Source organism: Crocuta crocuta, unplaced genomic scaffold, assembly GCF_008692635.1.
Source record: "Crocuta crocuta isolate KB4526 unplaced genomic scaffold, BGI_CrCroc_1.0 scaffold187, whole genome shotgun sequence".
In the NCBI taxonomy this organism is placed as follows: Eukaryota; Metazoa; Chordata; class Mammalia; order Carnivora; family Hyaenidae; genus Crocuta; species Crocuta crocuta.
In genome coordinates, this window is record NW_027532196.1 from 2,250,513 (window position 1) to 2,272,133 (window position 21,621).

Here is a 21,621-nt window from a genome sequence, read left to right on the forward strand (position 1 = left end):
ATTAAATCTTGAAATCTAGGATTATGATACCTCCTGCTTTGTTCTTTCTTAAGATTGGTTTGGCTATTCACGGTCTTTGTTGTTCCATAAAATTTTAAGATTTTTTTCTCCTGTGAAAAATGCTGTTGGTAGTTTGATAGGGAGTGCATTGAATCTGTAGATTGCTTTGGATAGTATGGACATTTGAACAATAATAATTCCTTTAGTCCATGAGCATGGTATATCTTTCCATTTGTGTCACCTTTCATTTCTTTCATCAGTGTCTTCTAGTTTTCAGAATATAGGTCCATAATGTTTTCATTATTAAAAAAGTATTGTTGAGTATAGTTGATGCACAGTGTTACAATAGTTCCAGCTGTACAACATAGTGATTCAGTTTCTCCATATGTTGTGCTATGCTCGCCACAAGTGTAGCTATCATCTGTGACTATACAACACTGTTAAAATATTGTTGACTATAGCTGACAATGGCTATTTTAACTAGAAGGGAAGTTTTTCAATATGTTATCATTTTTGACTACTATGAGTCTTTCACTTCTTTGGGTAAATTTATTCCTAGGTATTATATTATCTTTAATGCAGTTCAAATGGGGTTGTTTTCTTTATTTCCCTTTCTGCTATTTCATTATTAGTGTATAGAAACACAACAGATGTTCATATACTGATTTTGTATCCTGAAATTTTACTCAATTCATTTATTGGTTCTAATAGTTTTTGGTAGAGTCTTTAGGATTTTCTGTATATAGTATCATGACATCTGCAAATAGTGACAGTTTTACTTCTTCCTTACCAACATGGATGACTTTTTTTTTTTTTTTTTTTTTCTCTGATTGCTATGACTAGGAGTTCCAGTACTATGTTAAATAAAAGTGGTAGGAGTCACATCCTTATCTTGTTCACGATCTTAGGGGAAAGGCTTTTAGCTCTAAACCACTGAGTATGTTATTAGCTGTGGGTTTGTCATATATGGCCTTTATTATGTCAAGATATATTTTGTATCCACACTGTTGAGTTTTTATCATGAATGGATGCTGAATTTTGTCAGATGCTTTTTCTGCATCTATTGATGTGATTATAAGATTTTTATCCTTTATCTTGTTGATGTAATGTTCACACTGATTGACTTACACATATTGAACCATCCTTGCCCCACTGAAATGAATCTCACTTGATTTTGATGAATATTTTTGAATTTGGTTTGGTAATATTTTGTTGAGAATTTTTACATCTATCTTCATCAGGGGTATTGGGATATTGGTCTATAATTTTGTTTTGTGTGGTATCTTTGTTTGGTTTTGGTATAAGAATAATACTGGCCTTAGAATGAATTTGGAAGCATTCCCTCCTCCTCCTCCTCCTCCTCCTCCTCTCCTTCTCCTCCTCCTCCGCTTCTTCTTCTTCTTCAGAATAGTTTAAAAGAATAGATACGAACTCTTGTTTAAATGTCTGGTAGAATTCACTTGTGAAGCCATCGTGTCTTGAACTTCACTCTTCACTTAGAGTGTCCAGTTTGTCTAATCCTAAGAATTAAAATTCTTTCATGATAGTTATAATGTATGACTTTCATGTCTTGTAGGTAAAGCAGTACTGTAAATTGGTGAAAATTTAACATTTTAGTAATAACTGATTGAGACATTTGGATATGGTTGAGCTATTCTCTCTATTTACATTCCTTTCAAATACTTCTGGATGCAATAAGTGGTAGGTACTGATGACTGACTTTTATGCTCTTGAGCTGTCATCACTGTACTATACATGTTTGGACTACACTGTCTGCTGTAGTGTTGAAGGGGTAGAAAGAAATTTAATTTAGGATGAAGATTGTGTTAACATTTTGCTATTAGGAAATGCTCAGACTACTTGAAAACAGCTTTTTCTTCACTTGAAATAGAAAATTAATATTGTTTTAAATGTGTCTTCTGTAACAGATGAAAAACCCAATAATCCCCTGATCTCTTCCATTGATAGTTCTTGTGGATATTATGATAAAATTTTGAATAATCAGAACTGCCAACTACGGGATGCTTGGGTGGCTCAGTCAGTTGAGCATCTGACTGTGGCTCAGGTCACAATCTCACAGTTCCTGAGTTCGAGCCCTACATCGGGCTCACTGCTGTAAACTCAGAGCTGGCCTGTGCCTTCCACATCCCACCCCAATGCCCTCCCCAACCCCGCTCATGCTTTCTCTCTCAAAGATCAATAAACATAAAAAAAAAAACCAAAAAAACTGCCAACTATAGTGCTCCATTAAAAATGTTTATAATGTGTATTTTGAGGATAAAAATTAAAGATCTTAGCAAAACAAGCTCTTAATAGGCAGTTAGTAATAAGCCCCAATAATAACTTAATAGAATATACTTCCATACCAAATTTCTACACATTTCCAATGCCATATGGTCAGATAGGAAGACCTGGTCTTTAACATGATGACCCTCTTAGATACAAGTTCCTCAATCTAGCATTTCTGTTTATGTTTTCTTATGTTTTTGTTCTGTAAGCCATATTTGGGACAAAAGAGAAATAGATATAATCTATAAGATCTTCATGAACATCAAAGTGACAAAAATACATTTTTTTCCTTAACCTCAGTTAACCAGTATTAGAGCTAATCAAGGATTTATTATAGTGATTAACAATGATTGACTAGGAAGGGAGCCCTGATTCTTTGGCTTTGAGATTTTAGCTATTTAAAAAACTCAGTTTAACTATGAATAGGATTTTGATAAAACAAAGAAGCTCATTTTTTAAAATGAGGTATTTATTAAATAGTATTTAGTGCCTTTTATATTCAGGTACTTCCCTGGAGACATAATAGTGAACAAGGAAGCCAAGAATCCCTGTACTTGTGGGCTAACATGCTGGGACAGGGGGTAGGGGGAGGTAATGATAAACAAGATAAGTAAGGCATATACTATGTTTGTGATAAAGTGCTAAAAAGAAATGTGAAGCTGGGAAGGGTTTTAAGAAGTACAAAGATTCTAATGTTAGGTAGGTCTCACTGAGAAAAGTCTAGAAGATTTGAGACATTTGAGAGAACCTGGAAGATTTATTGGAGCAAGGCAAGAACATTCTAGGCCTAGAGAACAGCAGGTGCAAAGGCCCTCAAGTAGGAATATTCCTGGTATGTTGGAGGGTCAGTGAGAAGGCCAGGCTTAGTGGGTCAAAGTATGCAGTGGGGAACCAGATCCTATAAGGTTGTATTGGTCATTGTTGGGGTTTGGGCTTTTCCTCTAAGATGGGAGTCATTGGAGGCTCAGTAGCCCATCACGTCACTGAGTAGCTCATCATGTCACTCACTAGCCCATGTGTGACATGGTCTGACTTACATTTTAAGAGGTGACTCCAGCTATGAAGGGAAAACAGAGTGTTAGGTTGTTGCCGCTCATGTAAGTGATGATAATGACTGGACTAGAGTGTTAGCTGTGCAGATGGTGAGAATCAGTTGACTTCTTTGTGTGTTTTAAGGTAGAACCAATGGTATTTGCTGATGGATTGGATAGAGGTATGAGGAAATTGAGAAGGCAATGACGACTCCTAAGAGTTTTGCCTAAATAGTTGGAAGAGTGCATTTGCCATTTACTAGGGCAAGGAAGGTAAATGGGGAGGAAGAAGGCTTGAGGGGAAGTAGAAAGAGCTCCATTGGGGTATGTTAATATTGATACACCTATTAGGCATTGAATGGAGATGTCCAGTAGAGAGTTTGATGTATGTGTCAAGAGTGAGGACTAAGCTGGAGATACATACTTGGAAATCTCAATATAAATGCTTTTTCAAACTAGAAGGCTGAAAGAAATCACCAAGTGAGTGAACACAGACAGGAGAGAAGAGTCCTGAGGATATCACATGTTTATAAGTTTGGGAAATGAGGAGCAAAGGAGGAGGAGTTTAGGAAATTGGGAACAAAGGAGATTGCAAAATGGCCATAGAGTGGGAAATGGCCATAGAGGTTGATGGAGAACAACATGAATGTGGTGTTTTAGAAACCAGGGAGAGAAAATATTTTAAGGAAAAATAGTGACCAACTTTATCAGATGCATTAGTCTAATACCATGAAACTAGGTCTGAGGACAGATCATTGGGTTTAGCACTGGAAGTCTTTGCTTACCTTGACAAGAGCTGTTTCACTGGAGTGGCCAAGGCAAAAACCTGATTATAGAGCATTTACAGAGAGAATGGAAGGAAAAAAAATGAGGTAACAAGTTCAGGTAAGCCTTTTAAAGGACTTTGCTATAAATGGAAATAAAGAAATCAAGTAGTAGATAGAGGAGGAGGTAAGTCTGGAAAGTTTTTATTCTTTCCTTTTTATTTAGGACAACCAGGTGCTTCACTTTGTGTCTAAATCATTTCACAAATATTTTTCTAAAAAAATGAGCAGAGGAAAAGCTGTCCAACTTGAGTCCTGAGGTTCCTCAACATTTAGTGGTTGGTAAGGTAAGGAAAAACTAGCAAATGGAGCTGAAGCCTCAGCATTAAAGTAAAGTAAGAGCACACTCTTAGTAGTTTGAATGCAGCTGGAATTAAAGAAAAGCATTCATTAACTTTTGGGATGAGCTGGCGTAAAGTCACATAGAATTCTTTTCTTTTTTTTTAATATTTATTTATTTTTGAGAGGCAGACTGTGAGAGGAGGAGACACAGAATCTGAAGCTGGCTCTAGTCTCTGAGCTGTCAGCACAGAGCCTAATGCAGGGCCCAGTCTCATGAACCACAAGATCATGACCTTAACTGAAATCAGATGTTAACTGACTGAGCCACCAAAGCACCCCTTCAATTCTTTATTGAAATGTAGGGGAGGAAATTTTTTTTCTCTACCCTTCTAGATTCTTTTGGCTGGTCTATTAATTGACATAAAATAGATTAACAGGAGAAAAGCAAATTTAATTATGTACATATAGGAGTTCCATTAAAAAAAAAAAAATGAGACACAAAGACAAGTGAGTCTCTTGAAGCCTGTATGCTATCTTGAGATAAGGAATGGGATAGAGTCCTGGAGCTTCCAAGGGGAGAAGGGTCATTCACAGGACAGTAAGAAGAGCAGATGTTTGGTAATTAGATGCTTGCCCTGCCCTACAGACAGGTCTTTCAAAGAGAAATTATCCCTGGTAATGGCTCTCCGTCTGGCCAGGCCCCCTATCTAAGTTCTTTTGGGTAGGTAAGGGAGAGATAAAAAGTTTTTCTTGATTCTGCTGGGTCTCAATTGCCCTCAGCTCAAAATAATCCATATGCCAAAGTGGTATATTTTGGGGTCATGTATTTTGCTCCCCCTCAGAAGGATGTCTGAACCTTGAAGTGTTCACATGCCTATCCATCTCTAAGAAGAGTGGAAAAGTTAAGCAATAAGTTTGAACCATTTCCCTGACATTTAACCATGCTCCTTTTTTTCAGAGAGCATCTCCCAGGAGTCAGCTTGGGAAATGCTGCTGTCTAGATCTCAACGCCTTAGTTAGTTCATTGGCATTACATGGATCAGATCAATAAGAAGTCAGGAAGCAGATGGTTTTAACAAGGAGAACTTCCTTCAAAGGGTTTGTTGGTGGATTTTATTTTTACCCCTCCCAAATTCCTCACTGACAGATTGACTGAAATTCTCAGGAAATAGTCCATTACACAAATAGTAGTTTCACTCTTTATGATAGTTTAAACATTAGCCTTTCATTTCTTTTCAAATACAAAATGCTCTTTTCAAGCAATGGTAAAATCTATGTTATCTGGCAGCTTACCAACCAGAAGATTGTAACTGACATTTTGGATTTTCACCCAGTATAAATCATCAGGATGTTGAGACTTCCCCTACAGATTCTCTTAAGAATTAGAGCCCACTGGGCTGTCTTTACCAAGGAATTGGTGACCTGGAACCTCCCCTTATAGGACTGAGTGTAAGCCCTTTCCTTGGCCTATAGAATTCAGCTGGATATTCTCGCCTTAGCTCAACACATTTTGCCATCACTAGCCCCTCTGAGAAGAAATATCTGAGATATCAAGTTACTTATCTGAGGTCCCACAGCTACAAAGAGATGGAACGAAAATGTAGGCTGGACAGTCTGAACTCCAGAACCCAAGCTTCTAACCACTTAGTCATCTGGAGAGGCCTAAGTTGGAAATGTATATTTGGGAGTCTCAGCATATGAATACTTTTTTAAAACTTTAAGATCAGGAGCACCTGGGTTGCTCAGTTGGTTAAGCGGCCGACTTTGACTCAGGTCATGATTTTGCAGTTTGTGAGTGTGAGCCCCATGTCAGGCTCTGTGCTGACAGCTCAGAGCCTGTGTCTCCCTATCTGACCCTCCCCCACTCACACTCTTTCTCTCAAAAATAAGTAAACATTTAAAATAAAAATAAAAAAACCTTTAAGATCAGTTGAGGTGACCAAGGGAGTGAACAAAGGTAGAAGAAAAGAGGCCTGACTCCTGGGGAACTCCCGTGTATATAAGTTGGTGACGGGAAGAAGAACCTGCAAGGAGACTGAAAAGTTGTGGCCTTAGAGGTTGAGGAGAACCAGATGAGTGTGGTGTTCTTGAAACCAAGGGGAGAAGGTATTACAAGGAAAACAGAGTGTCCAGCTCAACCGGGTGCTGTTGCCGGGTCCTGTGTGTGGATATTAGAGTTACTTCCATTCCTTCCTTCCTTTTTCAGCAAAGTTAGGAAGTAGAGTGGGGACACAGTCACACCTTCCAATATGAGTCGAGAACAGTAATAGAAGGACATAGATTAACTTAATAAATTGTATTCCTGCATTAAGCACTCACTAAATCACCCTTCTACATAATTAAGAAAGTATAGGAAGATGATGGGAAGAAGAAAAAATGCAGTCCCGGTCCTGAGTGAATCCTTCTGGAATGTAATGAGCTACCCACATTAACTGTTTTTAACATTTTGGTATATTTCCTTCTGTTTTTGCAACTGTGGATTTTTTTTTACACACAATTATGATTCTTTGGAATACATGGAATGGCATATACTGATTTATTCTTTTAAAATTAGTTTTTAATATAAAAATAGTACGTTACTCTTAAAATATTTGGAAAAGAAAAGAAATGTTTAAAAATCAAAGTAGAGAGTAGGGAAGGTCTCTACAACCTGAGTGTGCGTTCACATTATGGTATCAGATATGTGTTTACCTTTAGTCTGTACAACCTATCCACCAGCCTTTCTTCCTGCTTGCCTGCCTACCTACTTATCCAAGAGGTAGCCTAGGGACAGGCTTTGCAGAGCAAAAGTAGGGTGAAAATCCAGCCTTCTGGTCCCTACCTCAAATACTCTGATGTAGTGGTTGTCAGTAGGTGGTCATAAAACCACCCTCTAAGCACACCTCTCAGTATTAGGCTGTGTCTAAAGGAAGGTGATACAAAGTCCCAGGGCCAATTGGAATTTTAGTTAGTTCTTAGAGGGGCTATTAAAAAATCTGTAACCTGTAAGTGTGTGACTCTTGATTTCTGCTTAGGTCATGATCTCACAGTTCATGAGTTCGAGCCCCATGTTGGGCTCTGCACTGACATGGAGCCTGCTTGGGATTCTCTCTTTCCTTCTCTCTCTGCTCCTCTCCAGCTTGTTTTCTCTCTCTCTCTCTCTCTCTCTCTCTCTCAAAATAAATAAATAAACATTAAAAATCTGTAACCTCAATTCTAAGAAAATTTAGACATGTGGGTTTTTTTGAAAAAACTTATTCAAACAACATTTAGAGGGCCTTTCTAATACAAAACTATATAGAATGTTAGCATCAGAAAGAACTGAATATAATTGAGCTGACTTATTCATTTTTACCTACAAAGTGGCTGAAGCCTAGAGAGCCAGTAACTTCCCAGTCCTGTGACCATCTAGTTTGTCAGCAGTAGAGTTAAGGCCCAGGCCCAGTTCTCTGAATCCCAGAACCATCTTGAACTTTGTTGGTAAAATTTGTGGCAATAGCTTTTCTGAGCAAACCCTTTTTCACCCTGGGAAACTACTTAGTCATAATCCTCCTGCAGTGAGAGGTGTGTCTCTTAAGAGAGCTAGATTTAGAATCATTCATGGTAAGGCTTTGTGGGAGTAAAGAGAGCCCTAAATTTGGAGCCCACAGGCATTCATTCAAGTCTCACTTTTTCCACTTCCTCTGTGACCATAAGCAAACCATATAACCTTTCTGAGCCTTGCTTTTTTTCCACCTGAAATACAGGAGTATACATCTTTCTACATGGCATAGTATTTTGAGGAGATCTCATAGATGTAAAAGCATTATGAAAATTAAATTATTATGCAAACATAGGGACTTGGTATTTTTATTAAGATTTCATAAGGAGCTAGGTTCATGAAGCATTAGTTTCTGTATTCTGCATAGACATAATTGCCTTCAGAGTAAGACCCATGTGTGTTTCATTCTTTTGTTCCTTCCTAATAAGTGCAGAATAAATATTTGCTAAATACTGGAGAGCTTTTATCACCTTTAGCAAAATGGAATACTCATGATAATTCTCCATGTGAGTGATGGTATAATAAGGACTGTGGGGCCTGCCATGTTTATGTGGATGCCTTCACAGGGCTTTTAAGTTAAAAATAGGAGGGCAATCTTGTCTGATGTTGCCTGTGAAGTGTGGTGTTGTCTGCATGGTAAAAGAAGTAACAAAAGTTGCCTTGAGACTGGAACAACATGCTGTTCTCATCAGACAGCATTTTAAGGCTCCTTGGACATGATATTTATATGTGAGAACAATAGAACTTTTCCCTTTATGTAGCCTTGTTTCAGTGCTAACATTGAAATTCACCATAATGCTGTCTTTGTGTTTTGTACACATTCACCATTGGATCTTTTATGGCATCCTTATTTTAAACGTGGAAAACTAGGTAGGGGTGACATACAGTAAAATGACTAACATATGGCATTAATTCCTCATTCTGTTGATATTTCTGATTTGTTAAGTTGAACTTAAAAATTACATCTTGAAATTGTTCTGGCCTATTTATTACTTTTAGTGTAAGACAATGATGGAATAAAAGTAAAACATTTGTTTTGGGATTCATTAACAATGTATACAAAATCTAAAAGAAGTCAGCATCAGAGAATGTTAAAACTTGAGAGGCTAATTCTAAAGAGAATCCAACCCAAAGTCCTCATTTTATAACTCGGGAGACTTTCACTGATTTGCCCACTATCACAGAGGCTTAGGAAGTGAGCACCAGATCTTTTGACCTGTAGTTAAGTGGGCTTTTATTCTATAAAATATACACATTATTCTGGACTATATTAAGCAAGTTCATGTGAAAGCGTCAACTACTTAAGGACATCTGCTTTCAGAATGAAGTCTAAAGACCAAACCCTATTTTTAGAGCAGTAAACTACATTCCAAGGTTTAATACCACACACAAAGAATGCTCAGAATATACTTACTTATATCTCCTTGAAAGACAGCCCTTGAAAGCAGTGGGCAGGGAACTTCTGGGAAAAGGGTGGGGGTGGTAGTGCTTCCTGACTAACTCATTAACGGGTGAATGCCCATAATAGAAACAAAGCGATAAAAGCCAAGCAGACATTTCCACTGCCCTTCTCTCTGGAATCGGTCGTTTAAGGTCTATCACATTTGTGCCAGGAAAAGAAAGCACAGAGTGGCTATTATCACATCAGGTAAGAATTCACTATCTCAGGGCATAAGATGTGTTCAGCCAACAGAGCCACCTCACAGTACCAACTTTATATGCCCCAAGCAGCACGGTGATAAATACAGAAGACAAACTTAGCCTGTAGCTAAATGGGTCATTATTCTATGAAATATATACATTATTCCATAGTATTTTAAGATAGTTCATGTGACACTGTTAGTAGATGGAAAAATATAAGTTGCTGAGGACTCAACAGTTGGAAAAATAAGGCAGAATTAACAGGAGAAGGGAAAATGGTAGGAAAAATATCTGTCTCTTTAAATGCTCGTGATAATGTAAGACTGAGTAGGAGTCACCGATATCTCAGTAGGCTAATATCCTGCTTTCCAGAAAGGAAAATGCTCATGCAAACAAAGTTGCCCTAGTGTTTTCCATACTCGTTCTCATGCTGAATTCATCAAAATTATATTAAAGCGGCCTAACATAATAGACACATAAGACACACAGCCTGCACCTGACCACTCTCTAAGTAGCTGATGTCTGTGATCATCTCTCTCTAAAAGAAGGTGATACGTGCACTGACATGCAATTGTTGTGTAAATGAATGAACTGAATCTGTTGGATCATACCATGTCAGTCTTGGGAAATAAGCAGACTTTTATTTTCAGACTTTTTAAAGGTCCACAGCTTCAATATCATTTTGATTGTTTAATTTATACAAATCTCTTGAAAAATTTATAACAAACTATAAAATATAAAATGAAGAAATATAAAATATCTAATTTGCAGTTTCTCTTTCACTTCCCAGCCCTCATCTTTAAAAAAAAAAAAAAAAAAAAAAAAAACTTGGTGGCTCAGTCATGAGCAACCAACTCTTGATTTTACTTCAGGTCATGATCTTACGGTTTGTGAGTGGGATCTAGCACCATGTCAGGCTCTGCGCTAACAGCGCATAGCCTGCTTGGGATTCTCTCCCTCTCCCTGTCCTTTCCCTGCTTGCACGTGCACACATTCTTTTAAAGTTTAAATAAATAAATAAATAAATAATTAGGTCCTTTATTCATTTGCCATGTATACTGAACCCCTACCACGTGCCAGACTATCTTTTAGGAACAGGACCAAGCAATGAACAAATAGATAAACTCATGGAGTTTATGTCCCAGTGGGGGAGACAAGCAATGAATAAGGTAAAGGAGCAAAATAAATGGCTGCTTAGATAGTAGTAAGTACATATAAAACACTGAGGTAGAGAAGGTGATGGTAGTGAGATTCAGGTGAGTGGCCAGAGTAAACCTTCCTGAAAAAGTAGCTTTTGAGTACAGATTTGGAAAAGTTGAGCAAATGAGGCACAGGGACAGGGATGGAAGAGCTTTGTGCTGGGCAGTGAAAATACCACCTATAATGGCCTTCAAGCAGGGATGTGCTATGTGGTTGAGGAACAGCAAGAAAGCAAGTGGAGAGAGAGAAAAGGACTGAGCAAAGTGGGGAGAGCAGGAGGAGTTCAGCTCAGAGAACTAAGGGAAACCAGAACATATGGGGCATTTTTGGATTTTACTCTATATCGCTTTAAGATCTGTGTCTATTGAGGACTGAATTATGTTCCCCTCCCCCCCCCGCCACCAAATTCATATCTTGAAGCCTTAACCCAGAATGTGACTGTACCTGGAGATAGGGTCTTTAATGAGGTGATTAAGGTAAGTGAACATAAGGGTGGGGCCCTAATTTAGTAGGACTAAAGTCCTTAGCAGACGAGGAAGACACACTAGGGTTGCACTAATAAAGAGACCATCTATAAGCCAAGGAGAGAGGCCTCAGAAAAACCCTATCTACAGATATCTTGATCTGCAAAAAAATAAATTGATGTCGTTTAAGCCACCAAGCCCGAGGTATTTTGTTACAGAAGCCTTAGCAGGCTCATATACTGTCTTAACACCCAGTTCACTTTGATGAAAGAACTTTCTGCTAGTCAAACTGATCTTGAGCAAACTGTATTAACTGACAGCAATACTTATTTTATGTCAATCCAAAAGGAGCTAATTCATTATGTAGGTACTGTACTTGACTTAAAACATATGAGTGTTCAGATTAGTCATCCAGAACAGAACTAGTAAGTCAGTCCAGCTAGATATAGTTTCTTTTGCATTGGAGTTTGAAGGTACCTCTTACAGTTCTTTACTTTCTGTGTCTTTTATATATAAATAACATAGAAGAATTGGCCTTGGGCTGGTATGAATAAAGAAGTAAAATACTGTACCTTTTCTTCCCGTTCCTCTTTTCTTCCCTCAAATCATGTTCCCTCTTTAATCTCTTATCTTTCTTCTAACAAAACTGATTTCTTAGCATCACAAAAAAATGATGGGGGAAGAAATGATTGGTTGCTTTGGGAGGCTTATTATTTGAACCCTGAAAAGGCAGCAGAAGAATCAAGTATTTATCCTTTCTTTCATATATGAACTTTATTTTGGAATATTAAAAAGTTGATGAGAGAAAGTTCTTCATAGATGAATTTTAGCTGTTAATTGTAGTGAGAATGACAGAATCAGAAAACCACCCTTTGGGAACTTCCTCATGAAATAAAGGATCTTAAGCAATGATTATCAGTGGCTGCTAAAATCAGTGGGCAAAAGGTTGATGATGGAACTTTATATAGGAGGATCGGGCTGCCACCACCTAAACCCAGTGGACTAAACCCACTGAAAGAGCATCACTAGATATTAGGTGCCTTCTGAATACATGCCACAGGAAGAACACAGCTCCACCTCTGGAAAAGTCTTGCCAAAAATGCATTTAAGAAGGTAGCTGCTACGTTTACCCCAGTGAGGGAATGTTAGGGTTGCCAGACTTTTCAAGACAAGTTAGAAATCAACATGCTTTTTGTAAGCATGGTAAGGGGTGCCTGGGTGGCTCAGTAGGTTAAGCATCCAACTTCAGCTCAGGTCATGATCTCACAGTTTGGGTTCGAGCCCCGTGTCAGGCTCTGTGCTGCTCTGGGCTGACAGCTCAGAGCCTGGAGCCTGCTTCAGATTCTGTGTGTGTCTCTCTCTCTGCCCCTCCCCTGCTCATGCTCTGTCTCTCTCTGTTTCTTAATAATAAATGTTAAAAATTTTTTTTTTAAAAATGCTTTTTTACAACTTCTCCATTTAAAAGATTTTCTATTAGGGCACTTGTTGGGATGAGCACTGGGTGTTGTATGTAAGCGATGAATCATGGGAATCTACTCCTGAAGTCAAGAGCACACTATATATGCTGTATGTTAGCTAACTTGACAATAAGTATATTTAAAAAAATATTTTCTATTTTTTAAAAGTTGGAAAAACTGTGACTCAAACCAAATAAACATATCAGCTCTTCCTTACGAAGGTCCAACATGTCATTTTTATGTCCCTCTGCCCTCAAGTGCCTTGCCTTCTAGTGCCAAGGCCTCTGGAATGTCTTCCTCAATTGTTTGATCCACATCCATCTTCTCACTCCTCACTTCCTATGGCATTTATGGTTGGGTATCTGTGGTATTATGATTTGTCATAAGAAATATATATTTGGTCTTCCTTCATGGTTCCTGACTCACAGCTTTCAAAACCCTTGGAATATCCTAAGCAGTAAGAGCAGTAGAATCATATTTTATTATAATACTTGGCCTTTCGTCCTCAGTTCCTAAAATTGAGGTACATCTGTAAGAGTGAAATGGATGTCTTGCTATTCATACCGAATCCCTTTCAGCCACACCTGAGTTTATGTTAATGAGGCAACTTATGGAAAACCCCAAGGTAACCAAAGGATGGGGACTGGTTGCCAGGGAAACCAACCATGTGATAAGAGAGTTAGGGCTTTCAGCCCCACCCCTCAACGTCCAAGGAGAGGAAAGGGGCTGGCTGCAGCAGCCAATGATTTAATCAGTTGTACCTATGTAATAAAGTCTCCAGAATACCCAGTAGGGTGGAGTTGGTGAACATGTGGAGGTGCTGGGGCAGTGGCATGTTTGGAGACGTCGTGGGAGCTCTGAACTGCTTCCCAGCTACTCTGCCCTCTGCATCTCTTCCATCTGGCTACTCCTGAATTATGTACTTTTACAGTACACCAGTAACTTCATAAGTAAGCTATTTTCTTGAGCTCTGTGAGCCACTCCAACAAATTAGCAAACTTGAGGAGAGGTCGTGCTATCTATAGTGGGTAGGTCAGAGGCACAGATGACAATCTGGAATTGTGATTGGCATCTGGATTGGGAAGAAAGTAAAGTCTTGTGTGACTGACTCCTTAATCTGGAGGACCTGGCACTATCTCCTGGTAGATAAGTGTCAGAATTGAGCTAAATTGTTGGACAATTTACAGAATTGAGTTAATTGCTTGGTGGTGTTAGAAAACAACTTTAGGGGGTGGCTGGGTGGCTCAGTCAGTTGGGCCTCGGACTTCAGCTCAGGTCATGATCTCACAGTTTGTGAGTTCAAGCCCCATGTCGGGCTCTGTGCTGACAGCTCTGAGCCTGGAGCCTGCTTCTGATTCTGTGTCTCCCTCTCTCACTGCCCCTCCCCCACTCACACTCTCTCTCTCCTTCAATAATGGATAAACATTAAAAAAAGAAAAAAGAAGACAACTTTGGAGTATTCTACCCTTTCAGTGCATGGTCACTAGAAGTGCTTTTGTTAATGGTTTTCTAATCATTTTATTTGGCTGTACTTGTCTTCCCTACAGTGCTACATGTTCTTAGAAGGCAATTTGCCAGGATTCTACTGTTTTGGTTTCCTCTGTAGTACCCAAGTATGTTCATTGTTTATGAACCTTAGAAGATTAGTAATACATCAAGCAGATATATACAAACCCTTAGCAGTCACTAAATACTTAGCAATTGTTAATTATTTTATCTGTAGAAGCAAAATAGCCCCCATCAAAAAAACTGACCTAAAAATGTCCATTTTCTTGAACTTTAACTTTTAGCATGCAGTTAACTTTTCTTTAAAATACCTCATTTTATTTTTTCAGACTATCAAACTTTTAAAATAGAATTCCTCAATTCTGGGATATCCAATAACCTACAATAGATTCTGTGCTACATAATGTTTTGTTCTATGGCTATGTGTTTGTTTGAATAATGATAACCTAAGATTTATTAATACATGTTTTCATTGCGTGCAATATCTCATTAGCAACCTGATGCTAAGTGCTACTATTATATCCATTTTAGAGATGGGGCCTGAGAAGTTAAGTAGCCAACAGAGGTGATGCAGCTAGTAAGTGCAGAGGCCTGTATTATTGGTTAAGATAGCACTAGCTGCTCTAAGAAGGAAACCTCAAAATGTATAGTTTCTCAAACAGAATAAGAAGTGTGTTTCTTTTTCACATAAAATCCAAATTGGGGATTGTGATTAGCAGAATGCCCTCCTCCCAAGTGAACCACGGTCCCAAGCTCCTTATAGCACATGGGCCTCAAGATCATCAGAGAAAAGAGCATGGAAAATGGTGCATAGGAGGATTTTCTGCCAGGCTTGGTAGTGGCTCATACTACTTAGTCCACTGGCCTGATTCAGTCACATACCCACACCCCAACTGAAAGGAAACAGAAATGTAGTCCCTCCATGTGTCCAGGAAGAAGACAAATTGGCCCAGAACCTGAGATGCTCCAATTCAATAACCCATGCACACAGCCATCATGATAAACTGCCTCTGTAGATTAACCTTAGAATTGGGCATAATATGTTGTATATTACAAGTACTTTTTAAGCTTCTGGTTGTGAAAAGCACCTCTACTCTGTTTTAAAATACTGTTTCTTAAGTCTTTGTGGAGTTATTTCAATGTCATTTGTTCTATTTGTAAATGTCTGTATTGCTTTGACTGTACTATCTTGCTGCAGCCTCTACTTTTTAAAAACAGAAAACCAAACCCTCAGAATTATGAAACCAATGAATAGAATAGTCCCAAGAGCTTTTTTTGGACTGTGTCTGTCCAGATTTTATTTTCCTGACCCCACCAAAGGAGGATAATAACTTGTTTAAGAGACTCTTCCCTTGACTTTTGTGGTAGATCTCAACAATTCTAAGAGTGGAAAGATGGATTAAAATATAACCACTAAATAAAGGCTTTGAGACTTTTAAAATTAAATCGTGTGCTTACAGTTTTCCTAGAAACCACAAAAGAGCAGTCACTAAGGTGGTCTTAAGAGATTTAAAGACATGAATATGAATGATAGGAAGTCTCAGCTACTACTTAGATTGTGATTAGGACATCAAGGAATGACAGAATTTCTATAATATTTTTTCTTTAACTTTCTCATTTTGAATTCTGAGGCTAAATATGTTATTATACAATGTATTTGGTTTTATAACAAGATATAGGCCTAAGAGTGTTGGCTTTGAATTAGTGAGTTTAATTTTGAAGTGGATAATTCTTCAAGGAATGTTAACCTCAAGGATCTCTCTGTGTCAGTCAGGGAGTTAGCAGGAAAGCAGAGAATTGTAAGTACAAGGCCAGTGGGTTCCACTGGTGTGGAGCTGTTAGCATCTGAGAAATCTAAAGCCCCGTCTGTCTTCTAAAGACACAATCACTTGGAAAATGGAAAAGTTTAGTCTTTACTTTTAAAAAAATCTATTTAAAAGAATCTTTACTATGACAAATTCGTTTGATTCACTTTTTTTCTTTTATAGTTTATTGTCAAGCTGGTTTCCAAGTTTGATTCACTTTTTAATCAAACTGGTTGCTCACACACATTAAAACACCTGAAATCCTTTGTGTATTCATAAGTGTAGGCCTGGAGGGTGCATTTTAGTCACTTTGCTCAGAGAGCATTTCCAGAGTGTGCACTCTGGGTCAAGCACTTTGACAGGTGCACAGAATCCGGAGGTGTGTGTAAGACAAGCTCCTGTTACATCACAGGACAAGAAATGCTCAGATGGGTGCCATTAGAGCTAGAAGAAGAGCTTCTGGTTTGAGTTGGGAATCCAGTCAAGGGAGTCTTTATATGAGAAAGAACCAGAAAAGGACATGGCAGACATGGAATCATGGTTAAGAGTATGAGTGGGGCATGCAGCAAGGAGTGGAGGAAAATAGCCCCAAATGAACCTGTCTGCTGCTTATTCATGTATGATTTTTATGTGCTATTTATCATCAGTTCTAAATTTCAATAAAAATATGTTGCTTTTTAAATGGCTTTAAAGATGCCTTGTTAAGTTCTTAATGCTTATAGGGTACCCGAGAATTTACGCAGGTCTTAAGACAATATAAAATCCTTTATTGCACTTTTAAATGGTGACATATAAGTTCATTGACAAAAACAGTCTAGTTTTAGCTATAAGAGGAATTCAAATCCACTTCTCTAAAAGAACTTTCTGAGATAAACACTCATATAAAACATTCTCTTAAACAGCTCCCACTGTTTATAATGTGATTTGATGCTCCATTGAAATTTCCATAGAAAACATCATATACTTCCTAGCTCAAACTTTTTCAGACTAAAGGCACTGATTTTCTCATGAGTCAGAGGATCATGCTGATGGATGAAACTGGGGAAGTACTGACATTTGGATGGATGGTTGGCCATTTTATTCCTCTCAACATCAAGGTCATGCCAGTGTGTTTTGCAATCACAAAATGCCTCCTGACTAGATGATGATTTAAGAAGTTAATCTTAGCTGGTTTGTCTAGTTGAGCATTTCTGTCCGATGTAAACAGGAAAATTTATACAAATCTCCATGTATTTTCAAAGTATTTTGCCCATGTACTGTTAACAGATTATCTCAAGAACACTATCATCTTTTCCAATCCTTTTTCTTTTCCTTTCTAACTCTCCTGGAGACTTTGTAGTTTAGTTCAGTTTATTTAGTTGTTCTTCTATCGTAAACCTGGTGGGGGTGGGGGTGGGAGTGTCAGAGATAAGTTTAAATTGGCCATCTGTGTTTTTGTAAATCTCAAGGGATTGCTGTCAAGTCCCCTGGTCTGTGGGGCAAGAAATTCTTCCTTCTAGCTCTGGTCTTTTCCTTGGTCAATAGGAAATCAGTTGCTTTAAGACCAACGTCCCTCTGGTCAAGTTGTAGGCCATCTGCTTGGACATATGTTCCCTCTTTGATCTTTAAACAATTAATTTATTCTCTGTAGCCTCTGGTGCCTGGACCACCAGCTCTGCCAGGAGATCCCACTGGATTCTCCCTGCATCTCTGGGAAACATGAAGACAGGTTTCCTGTGAGCTTCTCTTTTAGGGACAGATATTTTAATGAACCTGATTGGAGAATTCCAGCCTATTTGTGAACAGAACCTGATGGTGTTAATGTTTCTTCTCTGGGGGTCTGCATTGTAGATTCGTTCCTAGCTAGCCCCTTCTCTTAATGCTATCATATGGACTCCTATTCTGGTCCAGGGTGGAAATTGTCATTTCTGCTTTATTCTTTTATTGTTATGATTATGATAAAATTTACATAACAAAATACACCACTTGAACCATTTTTGAGTGCACAGTTCAGCGGCATTTAGAATATTCATACTGTTGTATAACTATCACCACCATCCATCTCCACAACTTTTTCATCTTCTCAAACTGAAATGTTGTACCCATTAAACAGTGACTGCCTATAACCCCTCCCCCAACCCCTGGCAACCACCGACCTATTTTCTGTCTCTATGAATTTAACTAATAGACAACTTATATAAGTGGAACCCTACAATATTTGTCCCTTTGTATCTGGCTTATTTCATTTAGTATACCATCTTCAAAGTTCATTCATGTTGTAGCATGTGTCAGAGTTTCCTTCCTTTTTAGGGCTAAACAATATTCCATTGCAGGTATATACTGTATGTCACATTTTGGTTATGAACTCCTGGGTTGTTTCCACCTTTTGGCTATTGTGAATAAGGGTACTGTGAATATAGGTCTACAAATATCTTTTTAAGTCCCTGCTTTCACTTGTTTGGGATATATGTCCATAAGTGGAATTGTTGGGCCATATGGTAATTTTATGTTTAATTTTTTCAGGACTTCCCATACTGTTTTCCACATTCTCGATACCTGTCATAGTTGCATGATGGTGTTTATGACTATAGAGGGTGAGATTAGGGATGAAATTGACTGAGGGACCTCTGCCTACTCTTTCAGGGATCTTTTTTGTTTAGAAGAACCTTTTTTTAAAAAATGATGAATGATACTAGGGGAGAAAATTCTCTTTTACCTCATGGTAAGGAATTTCTGGAAGAATGAAAGTGGCTCTGTCAACACTGAGAATTGTGAGAATTGAGATTTTTGTGCCTGATGTGACAAGGACCTCTGGGTAGCAGAATTAAACAACACACCCTGTTCTAACTCCTGCGAGGTTAATGAGGCACCCCAAGAAACAAAAGAGCCGCAAGCTTTCCTACTGTGAACTTCTCAGGTACAGCATGTCCATAGGGTGAGACCCAAGTTTGGCCCTCAAATGCAGCAGTGAGGCCAGATTTGGGGACAGGGCTCCCAGAAGCATGAGTCTGGTGAGTGAACTCCCTGATCCTCACATCCCAGGAGATACCACAGAAACTGCCTCACCCAGCTCTCCGCCTGAGGCAACAGACCTCCTCCCGCCCCTGCCCAATAGGTTACAGGTTGATTCCTGCCTCACACACAGAAAAACTAAGTGCCCAAAGAACACTCCAATTCTCTAGAACTTTCCAAGTTGTTAACTTATGTCAGCTACTCTAATAGGAATTGTGTGGTGATATTCAAGAATAGTGTCCATGCTCAAACTACAACCCAATTAGCTTAGCTGTTAGTCCATCGAAAACAGGCTTGTCTCACATTTGGTTGCATGAGAGGATGCCATTCCCACTCTAGACTTGGCCTCTTCACTGGCATCTAACAGCCTCACTTGGGGCTTGAACTCACTTCAGTTCAGCCCTCAGGAAAAACGTGTTTAGAGTAGCAGAATTAGAGAGGATTACCTAAAGGAATATGCAGTCCTTCTGTTCTTCTTAGAAAACTCCCGACACTTATCTATCCCTAGATTAAGCCAGACCACCAAAAAAAGGAATTCCTGGCTGACATCATCCTGACCCCTTATGGAACAGCTTTTACTATCTTCTGCTCAGAGCCAGCCTCCTTTGAGTAATGTTAGCACTCAGCCCTGCAAAACTCCTTGTTGTACAGCTGATGTCTTCAGTCATCCACAAAGCATGGTACCTATTGTGTATGAAGCCCTATAAGAGAAACAGTTCCCAGACCTTGTACCAGGAGCAGGCTTTCTCCTCTGGGCAGTTGGTTTGTTGTGAGGCTGTGCACACGTACATGAGCCACCTCTCTGGTCATGGAGTGAGGAAGCTGAGAGACAGAGCAGCATCCTGCTTCTAGCCCAGGCACGGAACTCAGGCTAGGCTTTGCATGGTAATCTCATGCCTGTCTTTGCCTTATTTTGTAAGCTCTGATTTTTCTTTTTTCTCGTTGCCTCACTTACCTTCTAGGTTGTTGAATTATCTGAATTTTTGCAAGCTATTCAGACCCTTTACAGAATAAAATATAAACATGAATCAGGTATTCTCAGCTGCTTTGAATGTTCAGAAGATAAAGTGTATATAAATTACTAGTTTTCAGAAGAACTAGAATATACTTCATTTAGTTAGCATTAAAACCGTGACTATTCAGAATACGACGAAATTCTAAGTTCTGTGCCCTTGGAGGCCTTAGCTGTCTTGTTCAGTCTATATATCCACTTGCTAGTGCAAGTGTAGTAGTTAGCATGTAGTAGTTGCTCAGTAAACATTGCCTGTAGGGTTTGAACAAACAAGATCGATCTGCACTTAAAGCTTATCACCCTCGTGGTCTGTAGATACTAAGAAGCAAAGAGAAGCTGTGTCACTCTGGCATTTCTTCCACCCTTGTTACATATGCGAGGACACAGCTGGCACTTCTAACGCTCTCCTGTCTCCCTCTCTGCAGACTCACATTTCAAGACTCCCTCCCGGTGCAGTGGCAGGACAGTCGGTGGCAATCGAAGGTGGGGTTTGCCGCCTGGAGAGCCCGGTGAACTGACCCTCCAGGCTGAGCATGAAGCATCTGGGAGGCATTTCAGAACCTGAGCTTTTCGGGGTTTTTAACTGAACTTGGATGTTTTATCTTCACCATTTTATAATTCCTGTTGCAGCCTCGTGCACCGCTCACGACACTAGTGCTGCCGCGGTTAGCACTTAGTGACCTATGCGGGTGTTCGGCGGGTGACAGGACTGAGTGAGCACGTGTATGTGCGTGTGTGTGTGTGTGTGTGTGCGCAGTGAGTGTGCTTGCTTCTCCCTTGATGAAATAGAAACTCCTTACTGTGTAACCTAAGATTGGGAATGACTAAATCATCTTCACAAAATGTGTGCTTTACTGTTTACAAGTAAAACCTAGTGTTGCAGGAAACATTTTTGATTTCATAAAGAGGTACCAGCTGTTGTTGATGTAATGTGTCTGAACTGAAGAGTAAATCTACTTGTTTAAATGATTTGACAGTGGTAGTGCTCCATTTAATAACAGTAATAAGTGATACGGTGTTTTATTTGTTAACCAGTTTAAGTGGATCCTGTGGTTACTTAAACTGTTATTCTCATCCCTCATATGGGGCATTTTTCTTTAACAAAGAATGGTTTCAGTGAAACAATCTAGCAGAGAATTAAGGTCAGAACCTTTTTAAATAATAGTCTTATTGATAAAGTTTGTACTTCCTTCCTCAAGCTTTTCTAAGCTTAAATACTGCATATCTTCAAGCTATATGTACTATATTATGAAAGAATATGTAAAGAGAACATACAGTAATGCACAGTCCTTAATTTGTGTATAATGGAATGTTATTTACAATGTAACACTGTAAATAAGAAAGCAAAATTTATGGGAAAATTCAATATTATCTTTGTTTCTTGTTTAAATATATTTTTAAGATAAAGGCACAAAAATAAAAGAAGCATATTACTGGGTACAGTGTGTGACTCCTCTTCTCAGACTAATAAATTATCTTTTGAATCCTAGATTGGAGACCCACTTTTTATTTTGTTTGTAAAAAGTTGCTTCTTCCAGAAATCATCCCTTCTGACAATTCAAAACCCTTCTTTGTGCAGTTAGGCCTGGGCACTAACAA

General features: G+C 38.8%; 1 protein-coding gene across 5 annotated transcripts in view; it reads left to right on the plus strand.

Moving 5' to 3' along the window:
* Positions 1-21,621, plus strand: part of TASP1 (taspase 1) — a 273,452-nt gene that overhangs the window by 239,910 nt on the left and 11,921 nt on the right. For 3 of the 5 annotated variants that reach the window (XM_077777536.1, XM_077777539.1, XM_077777540.1), the window contains one exon: positions 20,448-21,477. The exons of 1 other annotated variant lie outside the window; for it this stretch is intronic. In XM_077777536.1, coding sequence (XP_077633662.1) covers positions 20,448-20,540 — 93 coding nt within the window. In that variant the 3' untranslated portion in view covers positions 20,541-21,477. Of the gene's footprint in view, positions 1-20,447; positions 21,479-21,621 lie in introns of those variants that run through there. One more of the 5 variants, XM_077777538.1, reaches the window with a different exon arrangement.